This window comes from Dermacentor andersoni, chromosome 6 (assembly GCF_023375885.2).
Source record: "Dermacentor andersoni chromosome 6, qqDerAnde1_hic_scaffold, whole genome shotgun sequence".
NCBI classification, from domain to species: domain Eukaryota; kingdom Metazoa; phylum Arthropoda; class Arachnida; order Ixodida; family Ixodidae; genus Dermacentor; species Dermacentor andersoni.
This window is the reverse complement of record NC_092819.1, coordinates 64,540,679-64,567,327: the sequence shown is the minus strand read 5'-3', so window position 1 is coordinate 64,567,327 and position 26,649 is coordinate 64,540,679. Positions and strand designations below refer to the sequence as shown.

The 26,649-nt window shown below is 48.8% G+C and overlaps 1 protein-coding gene across 1 annotated transcript in view; it reads left to right on the top strand.

Annotated features, from left to right (window-relative positions):
* LOC126522739 (uncharacterized) overlaps positions 1-26,649 on the top strand; it is a 193,648-nt gene that overhangs the window by 91,253 nt on the left and 75,746 nt on the right. The window contains exon 2 of the mRNA XM_050171526.3: positions 3,438-3,472. Coding sequence (XP_050027483.1) covers positions 3,438-3,472 — 35 coding nt within the window. The remainder of the gene's footprint in view (positions 1-3,437; positions 3,473-26,649) is intronic.

Here is a 26,649-nt window from a genome sequence, read left to right as displayed (position 1 = left end):
TCAAAATGTAGCAGCAGGCGTAGCACGCGCACGGCCCTATACAGGCAGGTTTCTTTATAGCTTCTTGTCTCGTTCTCCTGCTCCTCGGCGAGGGTTTGTGTATTCTAGCCGAATTAAACCGTCACTGCGGAAAGAAAGAAAGAAAAAAAAAAGAAAGAAAGAAAGAAGTCTGGAATAAAGTGTGTGGTTTTTGGCGGAGAGATCTGGGCGAGATGTGAGGTATTGTGCATGCATGTAAGGCGGCTCAGTAAACAAAGCAGGAAAATCCCAGAACAAACTGAAAGGCAGACACCGATCGCTCCTCACACTCCGCAAAGGAAAGCCAAAGCAGTCACGACTCGTCCAAACACGCGGCAAACGTCAGAGCAGTCAGCCCCTGCCTCGGGTCGAGGAAGGAGGGAGCGCAAGAGACGGCTCCGACGTTGACCACCCCCAATGCGAGATCCGTTCATCCTGACAGGAATCGTGCTCGAGCGTGCGCTCTCCGCGTTCCGCCACAGTGTTCTTTATGCCGCCAGTTCGCGTGGGTATACGCGTGTGCCTGCTTGACTGCGGCAGCGCGGCTCGCTTATAAGAGACGATTTGGCGAACAGAAGGCGAGAGTTTAAACGCTTCCCTTTTGCAACCGCCGCCGCCGCGCGCACTGCCGATCAAGTTGAGCAGCGTAGGATTGCGAAATTATTTTCTCTCCGGCGGGTCGGTCTGGCCGGGCCGATCGGCGCCGCATATGCCTGCCGGTCCGTGGCTCGTTTCCCACACAGTGGCCGGCGGGTCTTTTTTACTCGTTAACCCATTTGCGTCATATCCGAGCACACAAGCCGCGTATGTACAGTACACGCTCGCCGAATGGAACTGTTTACCCCGCGAAGCCCGGCAGTCTGCCGGAGCAGGCTGGTATATGCGGTAGTGCTGCTATGCACCTCGATTATGGGCCGAACGAACCCGTGCACTTGCTGAGGAAACTTGCTTTTTGCCTATCCGTCTATATCCTAACAAATTGACTTTTCTTTTTGTCTAACCGGCAAAGTCTTTGGCAAGTCATTCCTGACCTCTCTAGAAATGTTCCTCCGTGTCTTCCTACGCAGCGTCTCTGGACGCGAACGAAATATCAACATAAAGCATGTATGCAGCGAGTTTTGGTAACAGAGGACCTATAGTGAGAGAGAGAGGGGGGGGGATATAAGGAAGGCAGGTATGTTAACCAGTCAAGAATCCGGCTGGCTACCCTACGCTGGGAGAAGGGGAAGAGAACGGAGTGAGAGAGAGAGTGGGGGGGGTTATAGAGACATACAGTACTAGTCAAAGCAGCGCGTACAAACCAGACGTTCTCAGAAAGCACGAAAGTGCCTTCACTGCCTTCTGAGCCAATGATTGGTAGGGACGGCGTTCTAGTACTATTTACTCAGAGAATGATCATCAATATTTTCCTGAATATATTAGAATCAGAGCTATAAAGTTATAGAACGCTGTGAGTAAAGTGTACGAAAGAACGCGAATTGCGTATGCAAAGGAGTCTGGCCTTTAGGACCAACTATGGCGTTGCACTGGCAAGGTCGAGGTCGCGGGTTCGACCACGGCGGTGGCGGTGGCGGCCGCATATTGATGGGGGTGCAATGCCAAAACGGTCGTGTACTTAAAATTAAGTGCACGCACATTAAAGGTGGTCAAAAATTAATTCGGAGTCCCCAACTACGACGTGCCTCACGATCAGATCGGCGTTTCCCAACGTAAAGCCCCGAGATTTCACCAATTCTTTTCTTATTTTTAATTTTCGGGTACGCAATGCCGCTCTTGGGAACGCTATATCTACAAAACTCCCTATTATTTGAAGCTTTCTGCACGGCGTCTTTGTTGCTGACATAATTCCACCGTAAAGTGTGTCTTTATAGCGTCGCTGTAGAGAAAAGTTTTCTTCTGTTCCATGCCAACGAAGCTTGAGCAGCAGCTTGCATTGTGGTAGGCGTTATAAGTACGGTTCTCGGCGCGATAGCTTTTGCAGAAAGCGCACCGTCGCACCTCTTGCTCGTTGCGCAACTTGACTCGAGCCGTCAACCTTTCCTGCCGATGCGCATCTCCGGCGGAGCGTCCGTCAGTTGCGAGTACAAAGGCGCCACCGGCGTGGCTAATCAACGTCATCGAAGGGTCATCAGTGTCGCGGGATGGTGATGTGCGAGGCAGCTATGAGGCGAGCCACTATACGCCTTCGTCGTCGTGTTTACGCTCTTAGTCACCGACCACTCACAGCTTTGCGTCCCGCCGAACTCTGGAAGGGGGTCACCCTGTTAGGACACGCGACCTAGCGAACTGACCGGTAGTCGTCTAGAGCGGCTGGGTCACAGGGTGATGTGCCGGAGATCGAAGTCTGCGCGTCATATGGCTCAAAAGAAATGAAGAAATAAAAAAAAGCTCGTAATTCTTTGCCATAGAATAATTTTGTGTCAGTCTGTCCTGCAGCATGATTGCGTAAGTTTACGGTGCTGATATTTTTGTTTTGCGTATTTTTCACCCGGAAGGTTGCAATATTTGAACTGGGAGTGTCCATGAAAATTGCTACACATTGCGCAAGAAATAACGGCTTTGAAGCAAGTACCGTATAAAGTGGACATTACAAGTAGACATAGCTATGCGCGCAGTATGAGGTACTGTGTTCCTTTATTTCAATCAGCGCGTCTGCAAATAATACATATAACCGCAGCAGCAGACCCATGGTTTTCCATAAACAGTCTGAAGTTCTAGCGATAGAATTATGAGTGTCCGCTATAAACAACTGTGACTGTAAGTTTTGTGACTGTGACTTCGAAAATGTATTTTGCGTATTTTGTGTACTTCACCTTAATTCGCAACTTCGACGCTTTAATGTTGCTGATGACGACGGATTATAGCGCTATACAAATAAAGCATGAGTGTGAAGGCATTCTTTAGCCAAACCGTGCTTCAGAAATTTTATACAATAAGCGTACTTACCATTACACGAACGAACAAGTGATATGAGTGGGTATCTGCGACAACTATGTCATCACCTATACATCCGACTTCCAACAACAAAACAAAGGACCAGCAACAGATTAACGTCCGCTATGCGGGTCTGTATTTTTGGAGAAATGGAAAGCAGCCGTTGCGCTTTGGAGCTCGCGCTATGTTTTGCGTTCGCCCTCGTTCTATCTGTTTGGATTCAAGTTGCTGGGATTAATCAAAAGTGCTGGCCGCTCCTTCAGATGTACGTTTTGAAAGCCAATGAAGACGCAACAAACGGACAAGATGCAACGGGAAACAGCTAACGGAGTATATTTGAAGCTGCGTGGTTAGTGTAATCAATTGAAGAGAAATTAATGTATAAGTAATATAAATTCATGTGCTGTTAACACACAATGTCGAGCTTTATCTCTACATCTTCAGACGCAAATATCCTCACACGCTGTTTTCTTTCACCTTCGCAGATTCCGAAGCCGGTCGGCACCGTATTCCCGTAGAGGTAAGCCACTGCTTCATCGCACCTTGTTGTTTGACCACTCATTACCGCAACATATTTTTTTTTCGCATGAATCAAATTACGTATATATCACATACATGTGCTTGTTTGTGTAACTGAAATGTTTGTACAAGTTTACATGTCATTTGACACCTTAATGTAAAGTTTAAACCTTCATACTAAAAAGAAAGAAAAAAAGACAACAGGCTGAACTGAAGAACAGGTCATTGTGTCCTTGCCTTATCTCATTGCACATCGCTAGACTTGTAAAGCGCAATGCCTCACATCGTATAGAAACTTCTGGAGCAGATAGTATTGGACAGATGAACCTTATAATTTGTGCACTTGAGTGATGGACGCAGCTATATTGTTTTCATGGAGTGTCCGCCCCTGATCGGAAACTACTTTCGTACAGAGAAGGAGTTGCTATACAGAACTACACTTTGATATGATCTTGTCATAAAACTGCACGTGACATATGATAATCCAGCTTTGGCCCTCGAGACACCCGGTTAGAATAGGTCGATCGTTTCCGTTCAGTGTTCTTTGCCTATTAGCCTTGCCACCATGTCAACTATACGTTTTATAATGTTACCTCTGAATAACCCGTCAAGCGACTTAACAGATAGCTGGTGTTCTACAGGTGAGCCCGAAGCCGCGGCTGTGATTGCCGGTTGCAGCAGCCGCATTCCGATGGATGCGAAATGCAAGAGCGTGACCTCACGTGCCGTGCTTCGGGCGCACGTTAAACAGCTACAGACGGCCAAATCAATCGTGCAGAACTCTCTGTTACAGCGTGGATCATATCGTCTACGTTGTTTCGAGACGTCGAACACCACCAATCGACGCTACAGCCTTTTGTCATTCCTTCAGCTATAATTTCAAGTATACTGCGAGCATGGCTTCGTCTGTCAATTACCACTTCGCGATAGCTTAGTGGCTATGTCACCGCGCTGCTAGGGAAGCGGGTTCGATCCCGCTCGCGGCGGCCGCATTTCAGTAGGGAGCGAAATGTAAGAACGCTGGTCTATATGTGACATCTTAGTGCTGGCGAACAAGGACAGAGGGGAGATGTATAGACAGCACGATGCGCAGTATACATCTGCCCTTATTTTAGCCTGAGCTAATATGTTATCCAAGATGAAATACCAACACACCCAATATACAACAAAGCTATAGGAAGGAAGGAAAAAGTGGAGAAGGAAAGGCAGGGAGGTTAACCAGTTTAGCTTAACCGGTTTGCTACCCTACACATGGGAGAGGGATGAGGGCGATGAAAGATGGGGAAGGGAGAGAGAGAGCACATCGTCCGTTAGAGTCCATCAATCTGGCGTGGTACGTGATATCACTGTCACAGCCGCTTGTCCAATCCCGTCTCTTTCAAAACAAAAAGAAATACTGGGGTTTCACGTGACGAAATCTCGGCTTGATTATGAGGCACGCTGTAGTGGGGGACTCTGGACTAATTTTGATCATCTTGAGTTTGTTTTACGTGCACCTAAATATAAGTAAACTACAACAGCGCTATAGTTTACTTATATTTAGGTGCACGTGAAACAAACTGAAGATCAAAATTAGTCCGGAGTCCCCCACTACAGCGTGCCCCATAATCAAGCCGAGATTTCGTCACGTGAAACCCCAGTATTTATTTTTGTTTTGTCCGTTCATTTGAACGTCCTTGCGGGTTGTACGTCGTAACAGCATTAACAACAACGTCATAACAACAAGCTGAAAAGTTGATGCGTTGTAATAATTGTTTGTATAGTAGTGGTGTAATAATTGTTTGTAGTTTGCGTTGTAGTAATTTGTTTATTAATGTGAATATGAATACAGACATATTTTCCATTTCTGGAGTCAGCGTCGGACTTTTCTTTTCCACAATTTCATTAGAAGAAGCTAAAAATATATATTTTTTCTAACACAAGCAGCGCAAAGAAATAAAGAGTTAGAAAGAGAGAAACAAAGCAATGAAAAGAAAGAAAGAAAGAAAGAAAGAAAGAAAGAAAGAAAGAAAGAAAGAAAGAAAGGAAGAAAGGAAAATAATGCTGCTACTTATTTTCACGCTTCTCGGTCTCACCGCTTTCATTTCCGCACCGCTATCAGTCCCCCGGCTACCGCAGCGTTCTGCCGTGCAAAACATTGCCGCTATTTCAATCTCCGCGGAGGCTTTCCCGCTCCTGTTTAGTGAACGTCCGCCGCAACCTACGATTACTTGCCGGCATCGTGACAGTTACAGGCAACTCGAGAGAGCTGGTTGTCAGCTGGTCCCGCCATCAATGAACAACCTCATGGGCTCCGTCGTGTCACGATGCTCAGCAGCGCTTCACCTCGGTGGCAGCTTGACGGAGATTCACCCCTGTATACCCTGTCACCATGAGCGAGGTCACGCACCTCACATCACAAAACGTGAATTGACAGGCTACACTTCTACTGACGACGCCCAACTATAACCTACATCGACAGGTCAGCTCTTTCTTTTTCTTTCCGCGCTATCTTCACCAGGACCAGTTCGACAGATTTAGCTGGGGGAAAGGGGGAAGGTTGGATGGGGGCATGTGCTTAACGTTACTTGCAATTCTCTTTTTATCCCCCTTCACCCTTCCCCCCGTGCAGGGTAGCCAACCGAAACTGCCTCTGGTTAACCTCCCTGCCTTTCTATGCATCCTTCTCTCTCGCTCTCTCTCACTTGTGAGCCAAGCGCTATTAGTGATGAGAATTACTCAAAAAAAGAAAAATACTGATGTACATGAAAAAGAACGAAACTAACAGTGGATGACGTAATGTCACGCTTGAGCGTGATGCTGAACAGCTACATCAAGTGCAAACCCGTACTCTCTCAGTACTTTAAGGCTAGGTACACTGAACACCAGCGAACAAGAAAAAGAACAAGAAGGAAGAAAAAAGGAACAGCGTAGTTTAAAAAAAGATTAAAAAATAAAACCGCATAGCTCATTATACACTCCTTGCAATATCCGGAAACGGTCAAGGTCCAAGAATTGATCACTGAGGAGAGTGCATGATTTCCATTGTTTTCTTCTGTTCTTTTTTATCGTTTTAGAAGAAGAAAATGTTTATCCATTCACTCATTCAGACGTACAAAAGAATTTTACAGGGCGGTTGCGTGGGAAGGGGTGGCAAATAGGCAACTAAATGCCTGACAATGTGCCAAAACCCGCCCTAACCACCAAACTGCACAACGCTCAATGGGCCTGCTACGTTTTTTTAACAATGTGGTAATAAAAGAAGCCCACATGATCTTGCACCTATACAGAAAATTATATAATAATGAAAAATAGTGCACCATTGCACAGCATTTCACAAACAGCTCGTACAAATAAAATTACAACACCTTCATCGCATCAATAGGGTCATAACCTATAAAGAATAATAAGTCAGAAAACAGACTATACACGATATTAAATGTAACACTACAACACCTGTGCTTCCTAACGCACATCGCACCTATGTAGCTAATACCCCTACGGAAAAAGAAACTGGTCACGAAATTTTAAACTTGACGCGCAGCTCTCACAAGTTAGCAGCTCATGTGAGATCGGCGGGCTACAGCGTTGGCAACTGAAACCAACTACCCCCTTTGAAAAAAAAATCGATTTCCTCATTACACTCGCTAAGACTACCGCCGCAACTATGCTGGTTTCAATTTTTATTCGGCGGCTTTTCTTTCCTTGGTGATTCTATTAGGTTGTTCTTAGCGTGGCGCAATGCGCGGCCATGTTCATGTCCGTAGATGTAGCTGTAAATATTGAACATTGCTGGTCTCCAATGCCGCAGCGGACAGCTCATCGAGTCAAGCCGGAAGGCTGAATTATCGTAGATGTGTTGCAGCTTTGAGGAGGAGGAGGAGAGACAAATAGGAGGAAAGACAGGGAGGTTAGCCAGTGTAAGTACCGGCTGGCTACCCTGTGCTGGGGAAAGGGGTAAAGGGAATAAAAGGAGAAAGAAGAAGAAGATGAGAAAAAAAAGATGGTAAATCGGAAAATTCACGCAGTAACGCGATAGTACGCGATACAACACTCAAAGGCGATCGCACAATTCGCATGCCCTTAAAAACTTCAGCAAAGCCCATAAGGCCTTGAGTGCCGAAGCCCGTCTGGACCAGTGTCCTAGAGCTTTTTCCTCTGTAAAAGGGCGATTGTCCAGTTTTTCGAGCGCGGTCACGAGCACTGTTCTTGGCACTGTTCTTGGCACAAAGTGCAGCTTTGAGGAGTTGGTAGGCTAATCCATGGCCAAGACATCAAACAGCGCGCGCAAGTCAACGAGAACGGAAAAGCGCGAGCACAGCGCTGATTTCAAACTTGCGACTGGCTGATTTCCAACAACTTTCAAGTTTGAAGCCAGCGCTGACGTTTCACTTCTCTGTCTGGTGTTCTTCTTGTGAGCTGTTTACTCGGGTGCTCCAATTATCACATTACTTAACGGTAATCATTTCACTTTGCTTCAGCTTAATTTTTATTTTAACTTCACTTCTGCCAATTGCTTTGGCGGGGTTGAACTGGGATCGTATCGTAGCTCTACAGTGTCACTTCCGGGAATTATTCGATATACTAACGCAGCCCAACGTATTCAGGGACAAAAGAAGAACAATTCACAGGCGCTAAAAAAAAAAACGCTACTGTTCTTACACTGAATCAATACCAACTGTCTCTTTTATCAGTTATTTCGTCTAACTTTCGTAAATGCCAATTTATTTGCACACCGTTATAGGTTACACCAGAGGAAACGGATGTGACTAAATAGCCTTGCAATAGGATGGAAAGGTTGGTTAGCTGGTATTCAACTCTCTTAAGAAACAGGGCGCAGTAAAGACGAGGGACGAATAAAATGGCAAAATGAGCGCTTATGTTGTGGGCCACTTTCTTGGTCCCACATCTTTACGGCGTTCTAAGTTTCTTATGGGAGTAAGTAGCCTTGTAATCAGTCACCCGTCTGCTCAGCGCAAGCGTGACGTCGCGTTTAAATGAGACACTAATGACGTCCTTGTGTGCTCACAAATTTCAGTTTACTTGCGCCTGCCTGAACCCTCGTTGTACAGAAAATGACGAGAAAATACCAGGCAGTATTCTTTTTTTTTAATACACTGTGTTCTGTTCAAACTAATAGACAGTTAAGTAGCTCCAGCCGCATGATGCCGTGGTAAGTAGGTGGTAGAATGTCAATATCGAATGGCCGCAAGCTTTCCGGTTTGACGGCTTTATTTTTTTTGTCTTTCGTTTTTTTTTTCTCCAACGTACCACGGATTACTTGTTCTCTGCTCCGTAAGCTTGCCGTATACCTATAGATCTTTTCTCAATATTTATTTAGATATCTGTTTAATTTCAAGTTGAAAGCTTCTGTTTTCATTCGTAAGCGTCGCTCACGAAGTCTAAGAGATAGACGGATCGACTTTAAATAAATAAAAAAAAAAGCTGGATATGTCAGCGTGGCTGATCGCCTGAAATAACTATGGTATGCACAGTAATCACATAAACACAAAAACGGCACATACGCAATAAATCTATTCACAAAGTTTCGTTAAGGCCTGCATACCTCAGGAACACCAGCAACGTTTTCGAAACAGACAACGCGCCGGTGGCTCTTCTCCGAGGGCCGGGAATGTCCCAAAGCTCTTAAGCTCGAGTCACGTCGCCAGCGTAGGGCGACTATCAGATATTTCTGTCTCTGACTAGTGAGGGCAGCAGCCGCATGATGCGTGATGCAAATGCTCAGTAACGTTGTACACAGAGCACACTGGCTTGTCTGTCCACAAAATTTCGCACTAAACGTAGTTCGTTTAGGCTGCGTTAAGTATGACGCGGTAATGACATGCCTGATTTTTGTCTACTGAGGCCTGTTGGAATGTCTGTACGCGTACAGCGCGACGAAGGCGGAAGGGAGTGGAAACACACCACGCTTTAGGATCCCACCGACTTAGCGCGAATCTTTCTATAGCACGTGGCGTGACTGCACGCTCAAGACGCCATCGTCGTTTTGAGAAGACGGCAAGACGTCGCTGACTCAGCAACGACAACGATAACCCTTGCGTTTGAATTAAGCACGTTTCGTCTACCTGCACTTTCTTCCCGCTGACGTCACCAAGTGAATTTTACAAGGTCCCTGCTGAGGCGTATTGCACAGCTTTGCTACTGGCAACGACACAGCGCCGCACAGGAGCATTCGAAAAGTCTGGCGCAAGCACAGCGCGCGCTTGATTTGCAATTCGTTTGCTTTGGAGTGTCGTTATGTAACTAGCGGAATGTCCGCTGCTTAACCTCTGCTACGCTCGACAACGATTAAAATATAAGTACGGCCAAGGACAGAAGTTAGCGGTGCACGATACCACAAAAAAAAAAAAAAGAGGAAGGAGGAAATGATGAGGCTCACGTGCGCAGCATCTTCTCTTGAGTTTGCACGTCGAAGCTGCAGGTCGTACTTCTTAAATCGATTCCCTGTATTTCTACCGAGAAACAAATCAGTTTCTTTGACGGCACTTGCGGCCCACAATATTTTGTGGCCAACCTCGTGCTACCCAGGCTTGGGTTGTATTTCCTGTCCGTCGCGCAGGAAGCTATTTAGCAACAATGCTAGCTGCCAGCGAATGTGATCCATTAAGTACGTTATAATATTTTTCTTTATTGCAATCGAGGCTTTTTGCCTTCCGGCATTATGTATGCTGTGTATTATATGGGTGTTGTAAGACCTGTGTTTTGTACGAATTCAAGCAATCTTCTGTGGTTTCTGTTGTTGTGAACTCGGCAATCATGCATAGAGGGCCGTGGCACTGCGTGTGCTTAGCGTAAGACCACTTCGATGAACTCCTCAATCTTAGTACATAGTCGCATCGCGATTTCCCCGGGGCATGTACTCAAATCCGATCGGGCGCGATATTTCAATGACCGGCGCAGCTCGTCACACTGGAGAGCGTGGGACTCGGAGGCAGGAAGGAAGCGAGCAAAACTTGCAGCCGCGCTCGGGCCTGCACAACCGGTCAGCGGTAAACAAGCGAGTCTCTTCCGGGCGGTGATGCGGTGGGCAAGCACTGCACTTCCGTTCGCCGCGCGGGACGATGGCCGAAACGCGTAACGTTTGCGATTCAGCTACGGCCAGCGGCCGTGCGAAGGAGAAGCCCTCGGCCGGGTTCGGCGGCGGTTCGTTGCGCTTCTGGCGTTCCTCTCAGCACGACGCGGCCGCCTGCGGGGCGTATTCTTAGTGTAAGTCGGGGCAGTTGAAGGGACGATGCGATACGCGTTTGTGTTACACCTCGGCCTTTCTCCACGCTTGACCCCGTTCACACTATCGAGGTCTGTGTTGACGATCGGCCTCGTCTGTGTCGTGCGTGGCCAGAACGACAGCTTACACATGTGGAGAGTCAGGCAGCGCGTTTCCAGCCCTGAGGGAAAAGGGGGACACGCACCGCATCTGGTTTACCTGCGTATAATTGGAGATGGACGAGTGAAGAGATCGTTTAACGACAATGGCAAGGTGCTTATATAGTTAGCTGAGTCCTTATAGTTCGCTTAGATGAACATTGTACAGGAAGCGAGGAGATTCACTGTTGAAAGCAAAATAGATTGTCATCATTATGGAGATGATTAACATTGCGGGCGCATTTATGGGCACGCTAACCAATTAGTGGCGAGGAATGTCCGTCATACTCGTGAATCTCGCATGAAGCTTTAAAGTAAACTCAAATATTTTTGTTGAAAAGAAAGCTTCGCAGTTGAAAAAAAAATATAATGTGTTAGTCCGGGAATCTAGGCCAGAATCACAGCTTTTCGACGCAGGCATTTCTATTCAGTGGGGAGGAGGGAGGAGGAAAGAGAAAAGAAGGCAGGGAGGTTAACCAGAATAACGTCCGGTTGGCTACCCTACACCGGGGGAATGGGAAAGGGGAAAACAAAGATCACAGGGAGAGAGAGGAGGGAAGGAAAGAAGGAAATTGCGGCGAGTTCGCTGACGCGTGTGGTGTTAGGATCGCACCGCTGGCACGAGTTGATGGGGTCTCGGTGCTGACGCCCGTTATTGCCAATGGGTCGCAAGCCCCAAGGGTAGCGTTGGCCTGGCGGCCTGGGGCACTGGAAGCATCCGAAGGTCCCGGCAAAGCATGAGAAGACTGGTAACAGAACAACTTGTTTATTCTAACATAGCAAAAGAGCGGCCGGTCAGTTCGACCGAAGTGGAGAGACGGGAGAGCACGTAACTCAACAGTACAAATCGCAGCCTCTCTCCTGGCGTCCGGGGGCAGCTGCTCTTATACTCTCGGCGTCGCGGTCCAAAAGGGAAGGTCACGGGATGAAGGTCACGGGATGAAGGTCACGGGACGGCGGAGCATGAGCCCACGACGGCGCGCACGGTCGAGCCGAGAGACCTGCTGAACCGAGTGCAGTGACGCACCGCCAACCCGCCCACACGACGGCGCGAACGGTTGAGCCGAGAGACCTCCAGGCTCCTCATTCGGGGAACTCCGCTCCCCGGCTGCCGCGCTATGACAAGCGAGGGCACACACACACACACGCACACACGAAGACACGTGGCACTGAAACACGCCTGGACACGCTTGGCGGGTAGGCGTTGCGGCGGCGTCGAACGGGCCAAAATGTCCGCCGCTTTGAACAAAGCCCCGGCGTCCGTTGCATCCGCGCCGGCATTACCGCGCGTTGTAGGCGAAACGTAACAGTGGTCTTACAGAAATCGCGTTAATAGTCACAGATGGTCGCACAAACCCGTCGTCCTTAAGAAACACAAAAGCGCCTTCACCGCTTTATGGGCCGACGGGCGATGGGGGTGGTGTTCTAGTAGCACCTGCACAGAAAGCGGCCGATTGTCCAGTTTTTGGAAAGCTTTGGCAAGTTCTTGTCTCTCTGAGGCATATCTTGGACAGCGGCACAGCAGGTGGTCGATGTTTTCTTCGGTGCCACAGACCTCGCAAGCTGCACTGTCAGTCATTCCAATTAATGTAGAGTATGCCTTTGTGAAGGCCACTCCTAACCAAAGGCGGCAGAGAAGCGCAGCTTCACGTCGAGGAAGTTCGAGTGGAGGTCGGAGTTGCAGGGAGGGGTTTAGTCGATGCAGTCGCGTGAGTCGCAAGTTTGGGGATCTATTCAGTGAGCTTAGCAGGAGGCTATAGTAGATGGTAGAGGGTGTAATTAGTCGACATATCGAAATGCAGGAACATCAATGAACCGGGTGATCTCCGCAGGAGCCCACAAGGTGGGATTCATTGAGGAAGGAAAAGCTGGCATCTAATTAAAAAGAAGCAAGCACGAGCTTTCAGCCGAAACTGATGGAGGTACCTAGCAAGGAAACTTTCGCAGTTGACGGATACCGATCATGCTACAATCCTGCTAGATCCAATATAAGAGGACGGGGACATCCTGCAAATCTGCACTATTACAGCACCGTCACCGAACGGACGTCGTCGGCGTTGTGCTACGCGGTCAGGGAAGCCATAGCTCGTTGCGTCGCGCACGCCGTCACACCCAAGTCTCACCACATTAATTTCGTTTCATTATAAGCCGTATCAATCTCCATCGCGGGTCGTTCGGCGGGGAAAATTGCGGCCCCTCATCTCCGAATTGCCGCTAAACCGATAAGCGCCGCAGATAGGGGGAGAATAGAGAGAGAGAGAGAGAGAGAGAGAGAGAATGAATGACAGAGGACAGGACACACAGCCGACTCCTATGCGGTTCGCTCTGCGCTACAGAGCGCTGATCGGCAGCGGCGTGTCGTCGCCGATCGGCGGCGGCATGCAGCTCGGAGCGTCGCCCGCGGAGTCCGTGCGACGTCGTCGCTTTCGGTCTCCGCCGATCGTCGACGCCGTGCAGCTGGAAGCGGGTTGTGTGGCTCGTTCGACCTCGTCCGCGTTCCACAAAGGCCTTATGCCACTTCAGCCTCCCCTTCACCCCCGTGTAGCCCCGCTTCGCCGTGCACTGCCAGCTTTCCCGCGGAACAGAAAGGAGCCGCACGCGAACAACTGCATAGAGAGCGTGGAGCGAGAGAGAAAAAAAAAGAAAGGAAAATGAGAAAAGAAAAAAAAAACAGAACCGCGCCGATAAGCACGTAAGCTGGCACCCTCGCCCGGAGGTATATATCCTAGACGCAGTCGAGGCTGTTGCAGCAGCGGCGGCTGCATGCAACCTTCCCGCAGCTATAGCCGTGGAAGCGTTGTCGCGTTTATTGTCTCTGGTGCAGCCGGCACGCAGGCGCTATGGCATCGAGCTGAGTGTGTTTGTGCGTGCGTGTGCGTGTGCGCGATTGGGACACTTCATTAACAAAACTGAGGCGGACCGCTTTTCGAGCGCTGTGCAGAGCGGTACAGCCGCTCTAGGAGAAAGGTGGAACGCTCAGATCACCGAACCGATCACCCCCCCGACGTCGACGACGCCCGAGATAGCGACGAACGACGGTGGCGAGCGGTTATATGCATCGCGCGTGCGGCAGTACTGCATGCATGTGTGTAGGCCAGCAAGAAAGGAAATAGTAAGAAAAGACGATTACATTGGCAGGCCCCGCTTTTTCGTTTCTTTCGTCTTTCCGTTTTCTCGCTGGCTGCTTTCTTCGTGTGACCTTCTGTGGCGAGGTTTCTTCTTTTTTTGTTTCCCCGCCCTTTACATACGCCCGAGGCGGTAAAGCAGGCGGCGGAAGAAAAGGCTTGATCGTTGTCTTTGTTATTTTCTGAAATATTTATTCTATTTGTTATGCTTGAATTGCGATGATGCGTCTGTCCAGGTAGGAGCTCTGAAGCGGCTTTCTCTCTCTCTCTTTCTCTCTCTCTCTCTATTTTTCTTTCGCATGAAGATGTGATATTGTCCTAACTTGTTTTTATTTCGAGGTTACCATCAGCAGCTCCGGAAGTGTTCACAAACAACTTGATCTGGGCGACAAGGTTTATCTTTAAAGTGAGTAGAACCAGCGCGATGGGACGAGGACAGGAAAGCAACCGTAACCAGACTACACCTGTTAAATAATTTACCCTCCTAAAAGCAAATAAGGTTGTAAATCGATCTATAACTCGCACCCTTACACCTAAAAAAATGTGTATTGATGTGAGTTGCAGAGCTAAGGGCGCAAACAATTTTATGGTGTGGCGCTGTCCTGTTGTGTGCGTTTCTTTATCTCATCCCATGGCGCTGCTTCAATACATGTTCACAAACATTCGCACCGCTATTCGTGTCACTATTTAGAAAACATATTAAACCATACGACTGTTGACTTTATGTAGCACTTACAAGCCGTTGGCACTTAAGCGCACCACTTTGATAAAAATCTTTTGAACTTTTCGTAATCCGTTCTTTAAGATACATGCCCCTGTGGTTGCGTGCGCACTGGATCTCTTCATATCTTTCTGATAGGCCTTCCCGTTCTCAAGATGTACAAGGTTGCCAACTTGCATAACCTCCTGGCCTTTCCACGTCTCTTTCCTTTTTCTTTATCTATACATATATTACAGTTAGTATGTCCATGCCTGCACAACGAGCCCAGTAGCGATTGATGAGAAGATAGTACCATTTGTTCAATACAGCTGCTTTCTTAATTTTCTTTCATACAAATGTTGAGAGTTGATCACGATAAGATTAAGAAGTGACTCATATGCAGAGTGGGGCCTATTCTCCACAGGGGTGACCAGCATCCAAAAAGTGTATCGACTCACCCACATCTATGTACGGACTCAACAGAACGCAGAAACAATTTGTGCATGTTACTGCCTACAACCAACCAATATGCTAGATTGTGATAACGCACCCTTGTGGTTAATGGATGGCTAGTGCGTGCCAAACAATCTGAAGGGCGAGCGTCCTTTCCTAGCTGGCAATTGAGCCCGTGCGCTTTCTTGGCGTTTGCTTGCCGTATTCTATCATCAGCTGCCTCGGTCTGCGGCCAATGCCTTGTCAATGGGTGTCGTGTTCTCGAAATAACTATATTGTTAAGCGTTCGACTGTAACCTTTGGACAAATAATAATATGACGAGATTTTTCGTATGACCGGGAAAGAAATTCTGTAGACTTTGATCTTGCCTTTACACAGCGCTGGACAGTGCAGCTTCATTAAGATTTGCTGTTGTTTGTGCTGCGAGTCGCGGCTGTGCTAGATCGCATTGACGCCGTGCCGTTGTCGGAATGAACAATTTTGACCTCATCAGCGATCGCAGCAGAGCGGCAACGAAGGCACTGTTACAGTTCTTACGAACAGCGAACTTGCACAAGAGAGAGAGAGAAATGTGGAGCGAAAAGCAGGGAGGTTAACCGGAAAAAATTCTGGTTTGCTACGTCGCACTGGGAGGGTCGTAAGGGGAAATTAAAGACGGCAAGAATAAAGTATAGATAAAGCAAACGCAGGAAACGACTTGCGCAAAGGGCCTTAGCACTGACTGGCCTCTTCCGTTACCGTGCGCTGAAACTGTACGGTGAGCGTCCGTGATCGCGTGCCTGTGATTGGGGTCTGCCTGTGATTGGGGTCTACTTCTTTGCCATCTGTCTAGCTCGCCTTCAACAGCTCCCGCACTGAGGGTAGCAAACCGTATATTGCAATGCAAACCATTCTTCAAGTGCAGCTTTTTTTATCTTATTTTTTTCGAACGGCCTGTCTCGCTGTTTTGGAAGGCCGATCCCGGTGGTACTGCAGACTAAAATTTTGGGCTCCGGGGGCGACTGGGCATGTTCCAATTAGTATGTGCACTAGGTTATGCGTACCTAGTGCACATACTACGCCACTGGGTATATGTGCCACTGAGTTTTAGTTTGCCTTCAATCTTCTATCTTGCGTCTACAAACATTGTGTCTTATTTATTATAAGTATAAACATTACAGTATATAACTTCTACATAACCAGGTCGCTACACAGCAGCTGCACTATTCATACGACCGTTATCTACAAATCATGAATGTTTCGCAGCACGTAGAAATCGACTACAGTTGAGTAGGCCAAATTTTCTATTCTGGTTTACTTTCCTGCCTTTCACCTTCCTTACGTCTCCCTTCCCCTCCTTTTTCGTTTGCTTGGAGTGACGTTCGCACTGTGGCTTGATACTGTTGGTCTTTCCCTAAACCATCCCTTGTGCGTCTCTTCATCTTTGTGCGACTGCGGCGGCACCTCTTCGCCCACATGTCGGACAGCCACAGTTCAAATGCGCCGTAATTTATAGATGTTTAAGTATCGACGCATAGTTATAGGCGTAGCCTTAGATAATAATACAGCAGCATGGTTCAGAATTAGAACGTGTGTGAACGATATACTAGTTTAGCTTATGTGGAAGTTACTGTGGAGCTTCACTGGCACGCAACTTATTGCGTGGGCAGAGATAGCTGGTGCTTAATTGGATCGAGCTACTGCAGAATATAGGACATACAGAAGAAAAGCTTAGTCGAATGCAGAAGATTGGGTCAGTTGATAAGATTAAGAAACTTGCGGGTGTAGCAAGTAGAGAGCTTCGGCCGATGTGGTGCAGAGGTTGCGGATATTCCTAGGGTAGTCTTTCATACTTCAGCGGACTTAAATATAGGATTATGGCGTTTACAGAACGCAGTATTTATACTTCGATTCCCTTTACGGCAACGACAGTACTTACGCCGTGACAACCTCACTACTCTGACAATGTATGTGATATGGACGCTCGTGGATACCTTGAATATCATAAGTACGGAGCACATAACTTAAAAACGAAAATACCGGCACTTTCCATTCCGACTCAAACGAATCGGAGACTTCGAAAAACGGTTTCCTCTCCGTGGCAGGAGTGAGCAGACCCATTCCGGCATTGCATGCTCAGATCGTTGTCAGTTGCGCGCCCTAAACCTGAAAGCATTGCCACAAATCGTGAGAAGCATCGAACAGGCTGTCGCCAGCCAAACGGGCAGAGGTACCTCGAGGTACCATACCTTGAGACATGCTGTCGTGCGGGTGCTCCGACCAAGTTGCTTGTGCCTTGTCATTTTCATTACAGCATTTCCTATGTAGTAAGTCTGCATGGCAAATTTGATGAAAGGGAAATGTTTTTTTCAACATTGCATCATTTTCGCTGCTCTTAGTCAACATGCTCGTAAAGAGGACTTTCTTTTCACGTCCTCCTCCTGCGCCAAGCAAAACTTGCGGCATGACTTCGACTGCAAGCCATGCTCGTAACAAACTATATATTATTATTATTATTATTATTATTATTATTATTATTATTATTATTATTATTATTATTATTATTTGTTTTGAAAACATATACACATTTAACAGGGAGAGAGAGAGAGAGAGAAGAATACAGGAAGGCAGGGATGTTAACCAGTCAATAGTCTGGTTGGCTACCCTACACTGGGGGAAGGGAGAAGGGGAAGAGAAAGAAGGGAGAGAGAAGGTGTAGGTACGTGTACGGACAGCACTTCAGTTAAAGTCGCTCGAGCAAACCAGAAGTTCTGAGAAAACACAAAAGTGCCTTCACTGCCTTCTGAGCCGATGATCGGTCGGGACGGTGCTCTAATATTGTCTGTTCACTCAGAGGACGATGGTCTATTCTCCTCAATGTGTCGGACAAATACTGTCTTTGTGCTTGAAATTGAGGACAATGGCACAATATGTGGTCAATGTTCTCCTCGCATGCGCAAACATCACATGCAGGACTATCAGCCATTCCAATTAGGGCTGAGTAGGCATTCGTGAAGGCCACTCCAAGCCATAACCGACACAGAAGAGACGCTTCACGCCGGTGCACACCGGCTGGAGGTCTGAGTTGAAGTGATGGGTTTAGTCGGTGCAGTCTTGTGCGCCTTGTATGTACGGTATTCCACTCTGCTAAGGAGATCGTGCGTGCCAGAATGCCAAGTTGTCTCGCGGCGTCGGTCCTTGAGAGCGGAATGGGGACGCAGCGGTCTTCTTGGTTTGACGTCCGAGCTGCCTTATCGGCGTCATCATTACCAATGATACCGCAATGACCTGGTATCCACTGAAAAGAGATATCATGGCCGTTTTCTCCTAAGTGATGGACAAGTTCCGCGATTTCGCACGTGAGCTGATCGTGATTCCCATGTCGGAGAAATGAATGCACACATTGCAAGGCCGGCCTTGAATCGCAGAAGACTGCCCATTTTATAGGAATTTCAGTATTTATCACTTGAAGCGCCTCGCGGAGAGCCGCGAGCTCTGAAGCTGTAGACGTAGTGACATGGGAAGTCTTGAATCGCTTTGTTATTCTCATTGCTGGTATAACTACAGCGCCGCCGGAACTGGTTGGTGTAGTTGATCCATCAGTGTAGACGTGTGTGCAGTCGCTGTATTTCTCGTATAACAGAAGTAAAGTTAGTTGCTTGAGCGCTGATGATGGCAAGTCCGACTTTTTCTGAAGTCCTGGGACTGTAAGGTTCACTTGAGTACGGCGCATACACCATGGAGGAATAGAAGGCCTTGCCGCAGGTGTGTAACCTGACCTGAAAGAGGCACGGTGCGCGAAGACAGTCGCACTGAATGTCGTGTGGGGCCTATCTACTGGGAGACTTGCTAGGTGGTGGGTAGGGGTCCGGGCGACGTGTCTTATGTGCACACGCATTGTTTCAATGTTAATGTGCGTTCTAATAGTGAAATCTTGAGCGACTGCAATGACTTCAGTCGTTGACGCACTCCGCGGTAGACCGAGACATATCTTGAGTGCTTGGGCTTGGATGCTTTGGATTGTGTTCAGGTTAGTTCTGCAGGTGTTGGACATGACAGGTAGGCTGTACCGCAGGAATCCAATAAAGAGGACCCTGTACAGTTGCAGCATAGAGTGTATTGGCACTCCCCAGGTCTTTCCTGCAAGGAACTTAAACATATGGCAAATTCCTGTCAGGCGTTTTTTCACATAATTCACATGAGGGGTCCAGGAGAGATTTTTGTCAAGGACCACCCCCAAAAATCTGTGACTCGTGCTGTACGAGATGATGTGTCTGTCGACGGATATCACGTATGGAGACATTGATTTCCTGGTAAAAGCCACCGCTGCGCACTTCTCGTATGATATACGAAGTCCTTGTTCTCGAAGGTAGGATGATGTTAAAGTAGCTGACTTTTGAAGCCGCGCGCGAAGCTGCAGTCGCGTCACAGCCGACGTCCAAATGCAAATGTCGTCGGCATAGATGGAGAGCCTAACGGTGCCTGGCAGGATGTCGGTGAGTCCAAGGAGTGTTAGACTGAAGAGCGTTGGGCTGAGTACTCCGCCCTGAGGCACCCCACGGTTACTGTAATGCTGGGAGGTCGGGCCATCCTCGGTAAGTACGAAAAAGGATCTCTCATGTAGATAGCTACTTATCCAAAAATATACTTTGCCGCCAAGTCCTACTGCCTCTAACGCGTTGAAAATCGCTTCGTGCGTTACGTTATCGTACGCTCCTTTAATATCCAGAAACAGGGCAGCAGATAATCTTTTGCAGGACCTCTGGTGCTCGACGTACGTCACCAAGTCGATAACGTTGTCTATGGAAGAACGGCCACGCCTGAAACCGGACACTGCATGTCGATATACCTGGTAATGTTCGAGGTACCATTCTAGCCGTGCTAGAACCATCCTCTCCATTAGTTTTCCGATGCAACTGGCAAGCGCAATTGGTCGGTATGATGCAATGTCTACAGGCGACTTGCCAGGCTTGAGCAGTGGAATTAGGCGACTGGTCTTCCATTCTTGGGGAACCGTACCTGTCTGCCAGGAGCTGTTGAACAGGAGCAGGAGCACTTTTCGAGCCTCATCCCCAAGATTACACAGGGCACGGTAGGTTATACCGTCGGGTCCTGGTGAAGATGAACGCTTGCACAAGGCCAGTGCAGCTTCGAGCTCGTCCATGGAGAAAGGACTATCCATGCGGGAGTCGCGTGAAATCGGTGAGTGGCGGAGCGTCGATGTTCCAGCGCAACTAGTTTCACCAGCAATCCTCCTGCAGAAAGCTTCCGCTACGTCAATCTCGCTGCATTGTTGGTGAAGGGCCAAAGACTTGAAAGGGTGGCGCTGCTGAGGGGTTCCACGGAGACCACGAACAGTTCTCCATATGTGAGACAATGGTTTTCGTGGATCCAAAGATTCGCAGAATGATTTCCATCTTTGTGATGCAAGTTTGTCCATACGACGCTGAATCTTCTTTTGAGTTCTTCTGGCCAACCTCAAGTCATGTACAGACTTCGTGCGCCTGTATCTTCGCTCTGCACGACGACGAATTGCGCGAAGCTTCCCTAGCTCAATGTCGTATTCGGTGCGTGTAGACGTTCTCAGAAGCGAATGTTTCGTAGCCTCTAGGGCACCTTTTATGATGTCCTCTAGGCTAGTGGACAAGTCATCACGACAGCCGTCTTCGACAATTGACTTGAACATTGGCCAGTCGATACATTGTGTGACGGCGGCTAACCTGGAGTCCGTCAACCCTTCAACCCTAAGATAAGTGGGTAGGTGGTCACTTCCCCGCGTTTCAATATCCGGAAACCACCTGACCTTTCTAGTGAAGGAGCGTGAAACAAAGGTCAGGTCCAGGCAGCTACAGTAGGTAGTTCCACGTAGAAAGGTGGGGCTTCCATCATTTAACAAGCACAGTTCTTGTTCGGAGGCAAATGACACTAATCTTCTGCCTCTCGAGTTTATCTTAGAACTTCCCCAGAGATGGTGGTGGGCATTAAAATCTCCAGTAATCACCAAAGGCTGCGGAGTCGCTGTGGTGATTCGCCGTAATCTCTCGCAGTCCAACCGACTTGAGGGCGATATGTAGGCTCCAATTAATGTGAAAGTGAGCTTGCCTTTCTTCACTGTCAGACAGACGTATTGGTTTTCTTGGTCAGGCGACACTGGGTGATGGACATACGTAAGATCACGTCGCATGAATACGATGATCTTGCTGCATTCTCCGAGGGTGGCGGACATGAAACATTCATACCCGGACAGTCTGATGTTATCTGATAGGGGCTCGCAGATGACGATGACTGGGAACTTATTCGTGAACACAAACTGTCGAAAGTCCCACATGCGTGACTTCAGTCCTCTGGCGTTCCACTGAAATATCGACGCGTTTCGGACTTCGTCACGAAACGACGGCTTCTGGAAAGCCATGATTTTAACCAAGAGCTGCAAGCACTGGACTCAAAGTGTCCAGCACCTGTAGTGCGCTTTGCGCAGACGAAGACTTCATGTTGGTAAGTATAACGCGAATGGCACTCATGAGCGACCGCAGAATGTTGATGACCTGGAGATCATCAGCCAGCGTCGCTTCAACAGTTGCAGAAGCCGTTGAAGTCGGTGCGTTTTGAGGTAACTTAGCAGGGAGTTGTGCCCTCGGTAGCTCAGGCCATCCTTCAGGACGGGCGAGCCTCTCCTCTTTGTTCGCTTTCCTTGTATCTGTCTTGGTGGCGCAGTGTGGAGATGCGGCAGCCCTTCTGACTGTAGCTGGCGTGTACCTATCTGCAGTAGCGGAATTTCTTGAACGTTTTCGGTGCCGATGCCGACGTCGCCGAACAGCGGTAGCAGCCTCTCGATGCGTTGAATTGTCGCGCACCATGCGTTTTAGAATCGTGAATTCCTTCCGCATCCGCGGGCAATCCTTTGATGAGGCCTTGTGAGGACCTCTGCAGTTAGGGCACTTTAGAACATGTGCGCTGCAGGCGTCTTCTGAATGGGACTCAGAGCACCGCGGGCACACTACGCTGTTCACGCAGACACCCTTCACGTGGCCAATCTTGCAACACTTGAAACACTGGAGGGGCCTCGGTATGAAAGGTCGTACTGGATGGCGGACATGTCCTACTTTGACGTGGGAAGGAAGGCTGTCTCCTTCAAACAAAATCTTCACACAGCGTGTGTTTCCCAATCTGGAAATCCTTGTAATCAAATTGCCTTCTGTCGTTGCCTTTATCAGCGTTGGCAAGTCGTCATTAGGAATGGCTACGTCGACGTCATAAATGACGCCCGCAGTACCATCGCCGCCTGTAGGGATCATTGATCGCACCTTTACCTTGTCGATATCAGCTATATTACGTAGGTGTTGTAGGGCACTGCGATGTAGCACATCAACTGCCAGGACATTTTTCCGCGAGTTCATTCGCACGTCTTTAATTTCATTTGGTGCGATTCTCTCGAGTAAGGAAGAGAGGACCTGCCTGTTGAGGAGCCGCAAATTGGTCGCCGGGTCCACGGGCATAAAGAGCACAGTGTGCGGCCAGCGCAGCGGTGCACTCTTCACGGTAGAAGCACTTGGCGACGAAGATGCCTGCAGTAGTCTTCTTTTCGCTGATCTACTCATCACGACCTGGAAGTCATCGTCCGACGAGTCGTAGCTGTCCGAACATATCTCAGTGGCCTCGCTGTCTGTATCGCTTGACGCACTTCCACGTTTCCTGGACGCTAGCCGACCTGACGGCTGCACACCAGGAAAGTCCTCGGAGATTTCTTCATCCATTGCCGCAAGGAGGGAGCGGCAGCTCCCAGAAATGCAGGGAAACAAAGCGAAAAAACGGAGACAAAAGCACAAGCGTTCTGTCAAGGAATCACTTCGTCTTCATCTAACAGGAAGGGGAAAGCGAGGAGCAGGCTGGTAACTGCCACCGGAAAGGGCGCAACGCCTGCCTACTCTTCAGAAGAGAGGTGACAGCAACACAGAAATGGAAGATAGGAAGGAGGGGAGGAAAGAGGGAAGGAAGAGCAACGGGACAAATCTAAAAGAATAAAGTAGAACACACAGTACAGATCACACACAGTAGGGCCGGTCACTGAAGGTCCCGCAACGTTTCAACGCTACAAACGTGAACCTAAGTTAGTTAATTCTAGAAAAGACGGTAGAGCGCGATGAGCCTGATCACGTCGAGACGCACAACCACTGGGGTACAAACATTCGTCGAGTGTTGTACACCGCAGGCCAAGGAGATGATAGTCTTTCACTAGCGACATGCGCTGCGCACTGAAAGCGGGATACTCCAACATCAGGTGCTGAAGTGTCTCGCAGCAGCCGCAAGACGTACGCGATGGACTGGCCACACGTCCTTGTCTGTATTAACTTTCGCGCACGTTCACGCAGCCAACCCTCGGCTTGAGTATAGTTGCGCTCTAGCGCAACGAAGCAAGCCTCGACCGCGAACACGGGGCGGGAACGTTCTATTTGCGACGCGCTGGTCTGAATGCTGCCTGAGTAGGTGGCGACGCATCAGCAGACGAGCGTCACCATATAGCCATCAAACCATACGGGAGCCACTGTCAACAACGCAGAATGAGCTCCGGCATCTTTTCGTCGCGTGCTGCAGAGCTCATTTCTTTAACAACAGCTGTTAAACATGGCCGACTGTCTAACGCTAAATCTCCTATCGCCTTGCTCTGATGCAAAGCTATACCTGCCCGTCTCAGGCCTATCGGCGTACGAAGCGCAAGCTCCATTCCGCTGCGATTGCGAACACAGAGATAACTGTTCGCGCACGCTCCGCGGATCGTGGTTTGGGGCCATAAATTTTCGGCCGCTATATAACGGGCCCATATAGCAAATCGGTCGCGGCCTTCCAAGGTCGACCGACACTCTCTCGACGCACGCGGTTTATTACTTTGAGGCGCTCGCGCCATACAAACGCGACGTCCCTTCTCCGAGAGCGTTTAAACTGCCACGGACGCCGCTTCGACGGCGTAGACGCGTTTCTCGCTTTTTCTTTTTTTTTTTGGAGATGGACAGACGGATAAGTCGAATCGAGAGAAGAAAGGTTTTTCGATAGGTTCCTCCTACTGGGCTCAGATAAAAGAGGAACGTTCCAATTAGTAAACTTCGTGTTCGCATTCCTGTCTCGCGGCAGGGAAGCACTATAACCGAGATAAGAGAGGCTTAGCGCGGTCGGCTCTGCGTCGAAGAGTCGAAAGGAGGTAAGCCACGTCATTGAGGTACGTACTGCAGCGCGGTGTGTGTATACGTGTGCGTGTGTGTTTGTGTGAAGAGAAATAAAAGCTAAAGACCAGAGCTTTTCTCGACAGCAAGAGCAGTATCGCATGCACACTTGAAAGAAACGGCTGCAACATTATACCTCTGTGCAGCTTGCCGATATGAAGCCTATATATTTCGCGCTTCGTTTATGCGTCTTACAAGAGCTTACTCCCCATGTTTTCTTTCTTTCGCTTGCTTGCTTGTACAAAGTCTTTTGATCTTTCTGTTAATTTTATTATTGTCATAATGTAGCAGAAGGTGAGACTGTCGTCAAAATGAAAAATAAAATGAAAATAAAAAGAAACACTTCTGTGGGATGACTTTGCCTAAAATGACCGTATTGCTCTTGTATGTCATTTTTCTGTTTAGGTGAACGGCGCTTTCAGTTACAAAGACACGTTGAGCCGCCTTTCTGCCTTTTCGGCTGGCGGCCTGACTGTCGCTTTCTACAGAAATAAATAACCAAAGCTACAGAAAAGAAAGGAGAACGCGGTCATCACCCTCGGGGATCTCGAGTATTAGCGTGTTTTATTTGTGCTGAACGACAGTCGCCCGTTCGTCGAAGGTCACACTATCGAGAGCACCCCGGCGTCTCACAAAACGCATTCCATCGGCGATCTATATTTCTTTCTTTCCCTTTCCCTGTACGGCAGCTGACAATCGGACCGCGCCCAGCATTATTTTCCTAATACCTTCATTGTCACCTTCCTTCTCTTTTTGTCCACCGGCTTCTCGCGTTGATACGTTTCTTAACAGCTCGTTTTATTCTTGCTTATTCATTGTCACCGAGCACAAAAAGCGTTTGTTTGCTACGAGAGAGTTGTATAGATTCACGCCTTCAATCACTGTTACCGCTTTCGTTTCGTTGTTCACGTTCGCTGACCGCCCCCCCCCCCTTTTTTTTTTACTTAATTCCTTGGGCACTCATTCCCGGCGTTCACTTTGACGCCATGCAATCCATTTCGACGGACTCGTACCCATTAGAAGAAAAAATAAAAATAAGCGCTTGTTGCCCTTTCAGCTCTCGCGGGCGTAGTCTGGCGAATAGCTGGTTTCGCATGCCGCTCAAGTGGGCAGTAACATTTATCTTTTCCTCCAGTGGTATAAGGCATTCATCAAACTGGCCGCGGTATCCCCTTGTCACCGACTTGGCCTCCACGCTCTCACTCTACTGTTTATACCCTAGCAGCCGGAAACTCATTTGACCGTCATTTTCTGTCCCTCTGTTGCATAAAAGCTAAAGTAGCCCCTGTTCTGCTTTGCGTGTCGAAGGCGGCGCGGTCATTGTAGTGCGCGCACTGCGATTTGCATACGGACAGCGGGAAGTTCTAGCGCTTTCCGCTGCTTTGCGGGCGGTGCGTTTATCATCGCAACGACCCTTTCTGCTCCCACCTCGTTTTGCGGCTGGGAGTTGTCCGCAAAGCTTGCGTTGGGTGGCGTGCGGCGAAATTCGGCTTTCAAATCAGAGCCGCACGCGGCGTCTTACTTCCACTCAGAGCACTGCGTGCCTAACTATAGAGGCCTAGAGGCTTTTGAGCGCCTACAACGGTCTTTTGTGAGAAGAAAAATACGCATTACTGGAGATGAGGAATCGACGAGGTCTTTTGAGAAAGTTGAATGCGTGGGGTGGTAGGTGGGGGAACGGGTGGGGGGTGGGCGAGACAGGGAGGGGGTTATGAAGATTCAGGCCGCGCATAGAGGTTAAAGCGACGATGTGAATGGCATGTACGAAGCAGCGGCCCAATTGCTGCTGTTAAGTGAAATGGTCTCCAGTGGCCTGAAGCGTTCTTGCAATCCATTGAAGGACTTGTTGCCGAGGAAACTAAGGAATAGAAAATAAAATTTAAAAATAAGGAAAGCAACGGTCGAAATGCAGGCCACCGTTTCTGACGGGAACAATCGCTCCCGCTGGTCCGACGAGCGCTCGCGCGGCGCGAACTCTCTTCAAGGCCAATCATCCCGATCACGCGACGAGTTGTTCACCAACGCTCCAATAGCCGACATCTGCGCAGGCGTACGGCGCATACGTACATGTACGGGGACGGAAAGGCGCGGCCCTGTGGGCTGTTCCTGTGAGCCACTTTGCTCTGCTAGCTTTGACGCGTGTATGAAAGCTGGCTTGCGGTGTGTACTACGTGTAACCGTACCGCAATGCAGGGCGCCTGGCGTCTGCGCGTTTTGAGCCTGCGTGCCTTCGCAGCATAGGGCACGCGCACGCGCGCACATGCTTTTGCAGAGCGCTCGCGCGCTCGCCGTGAGCGCGATCCCTGTGGGAGCCCCTCAGCGGGCGGGCTGTGTTGAAACAAA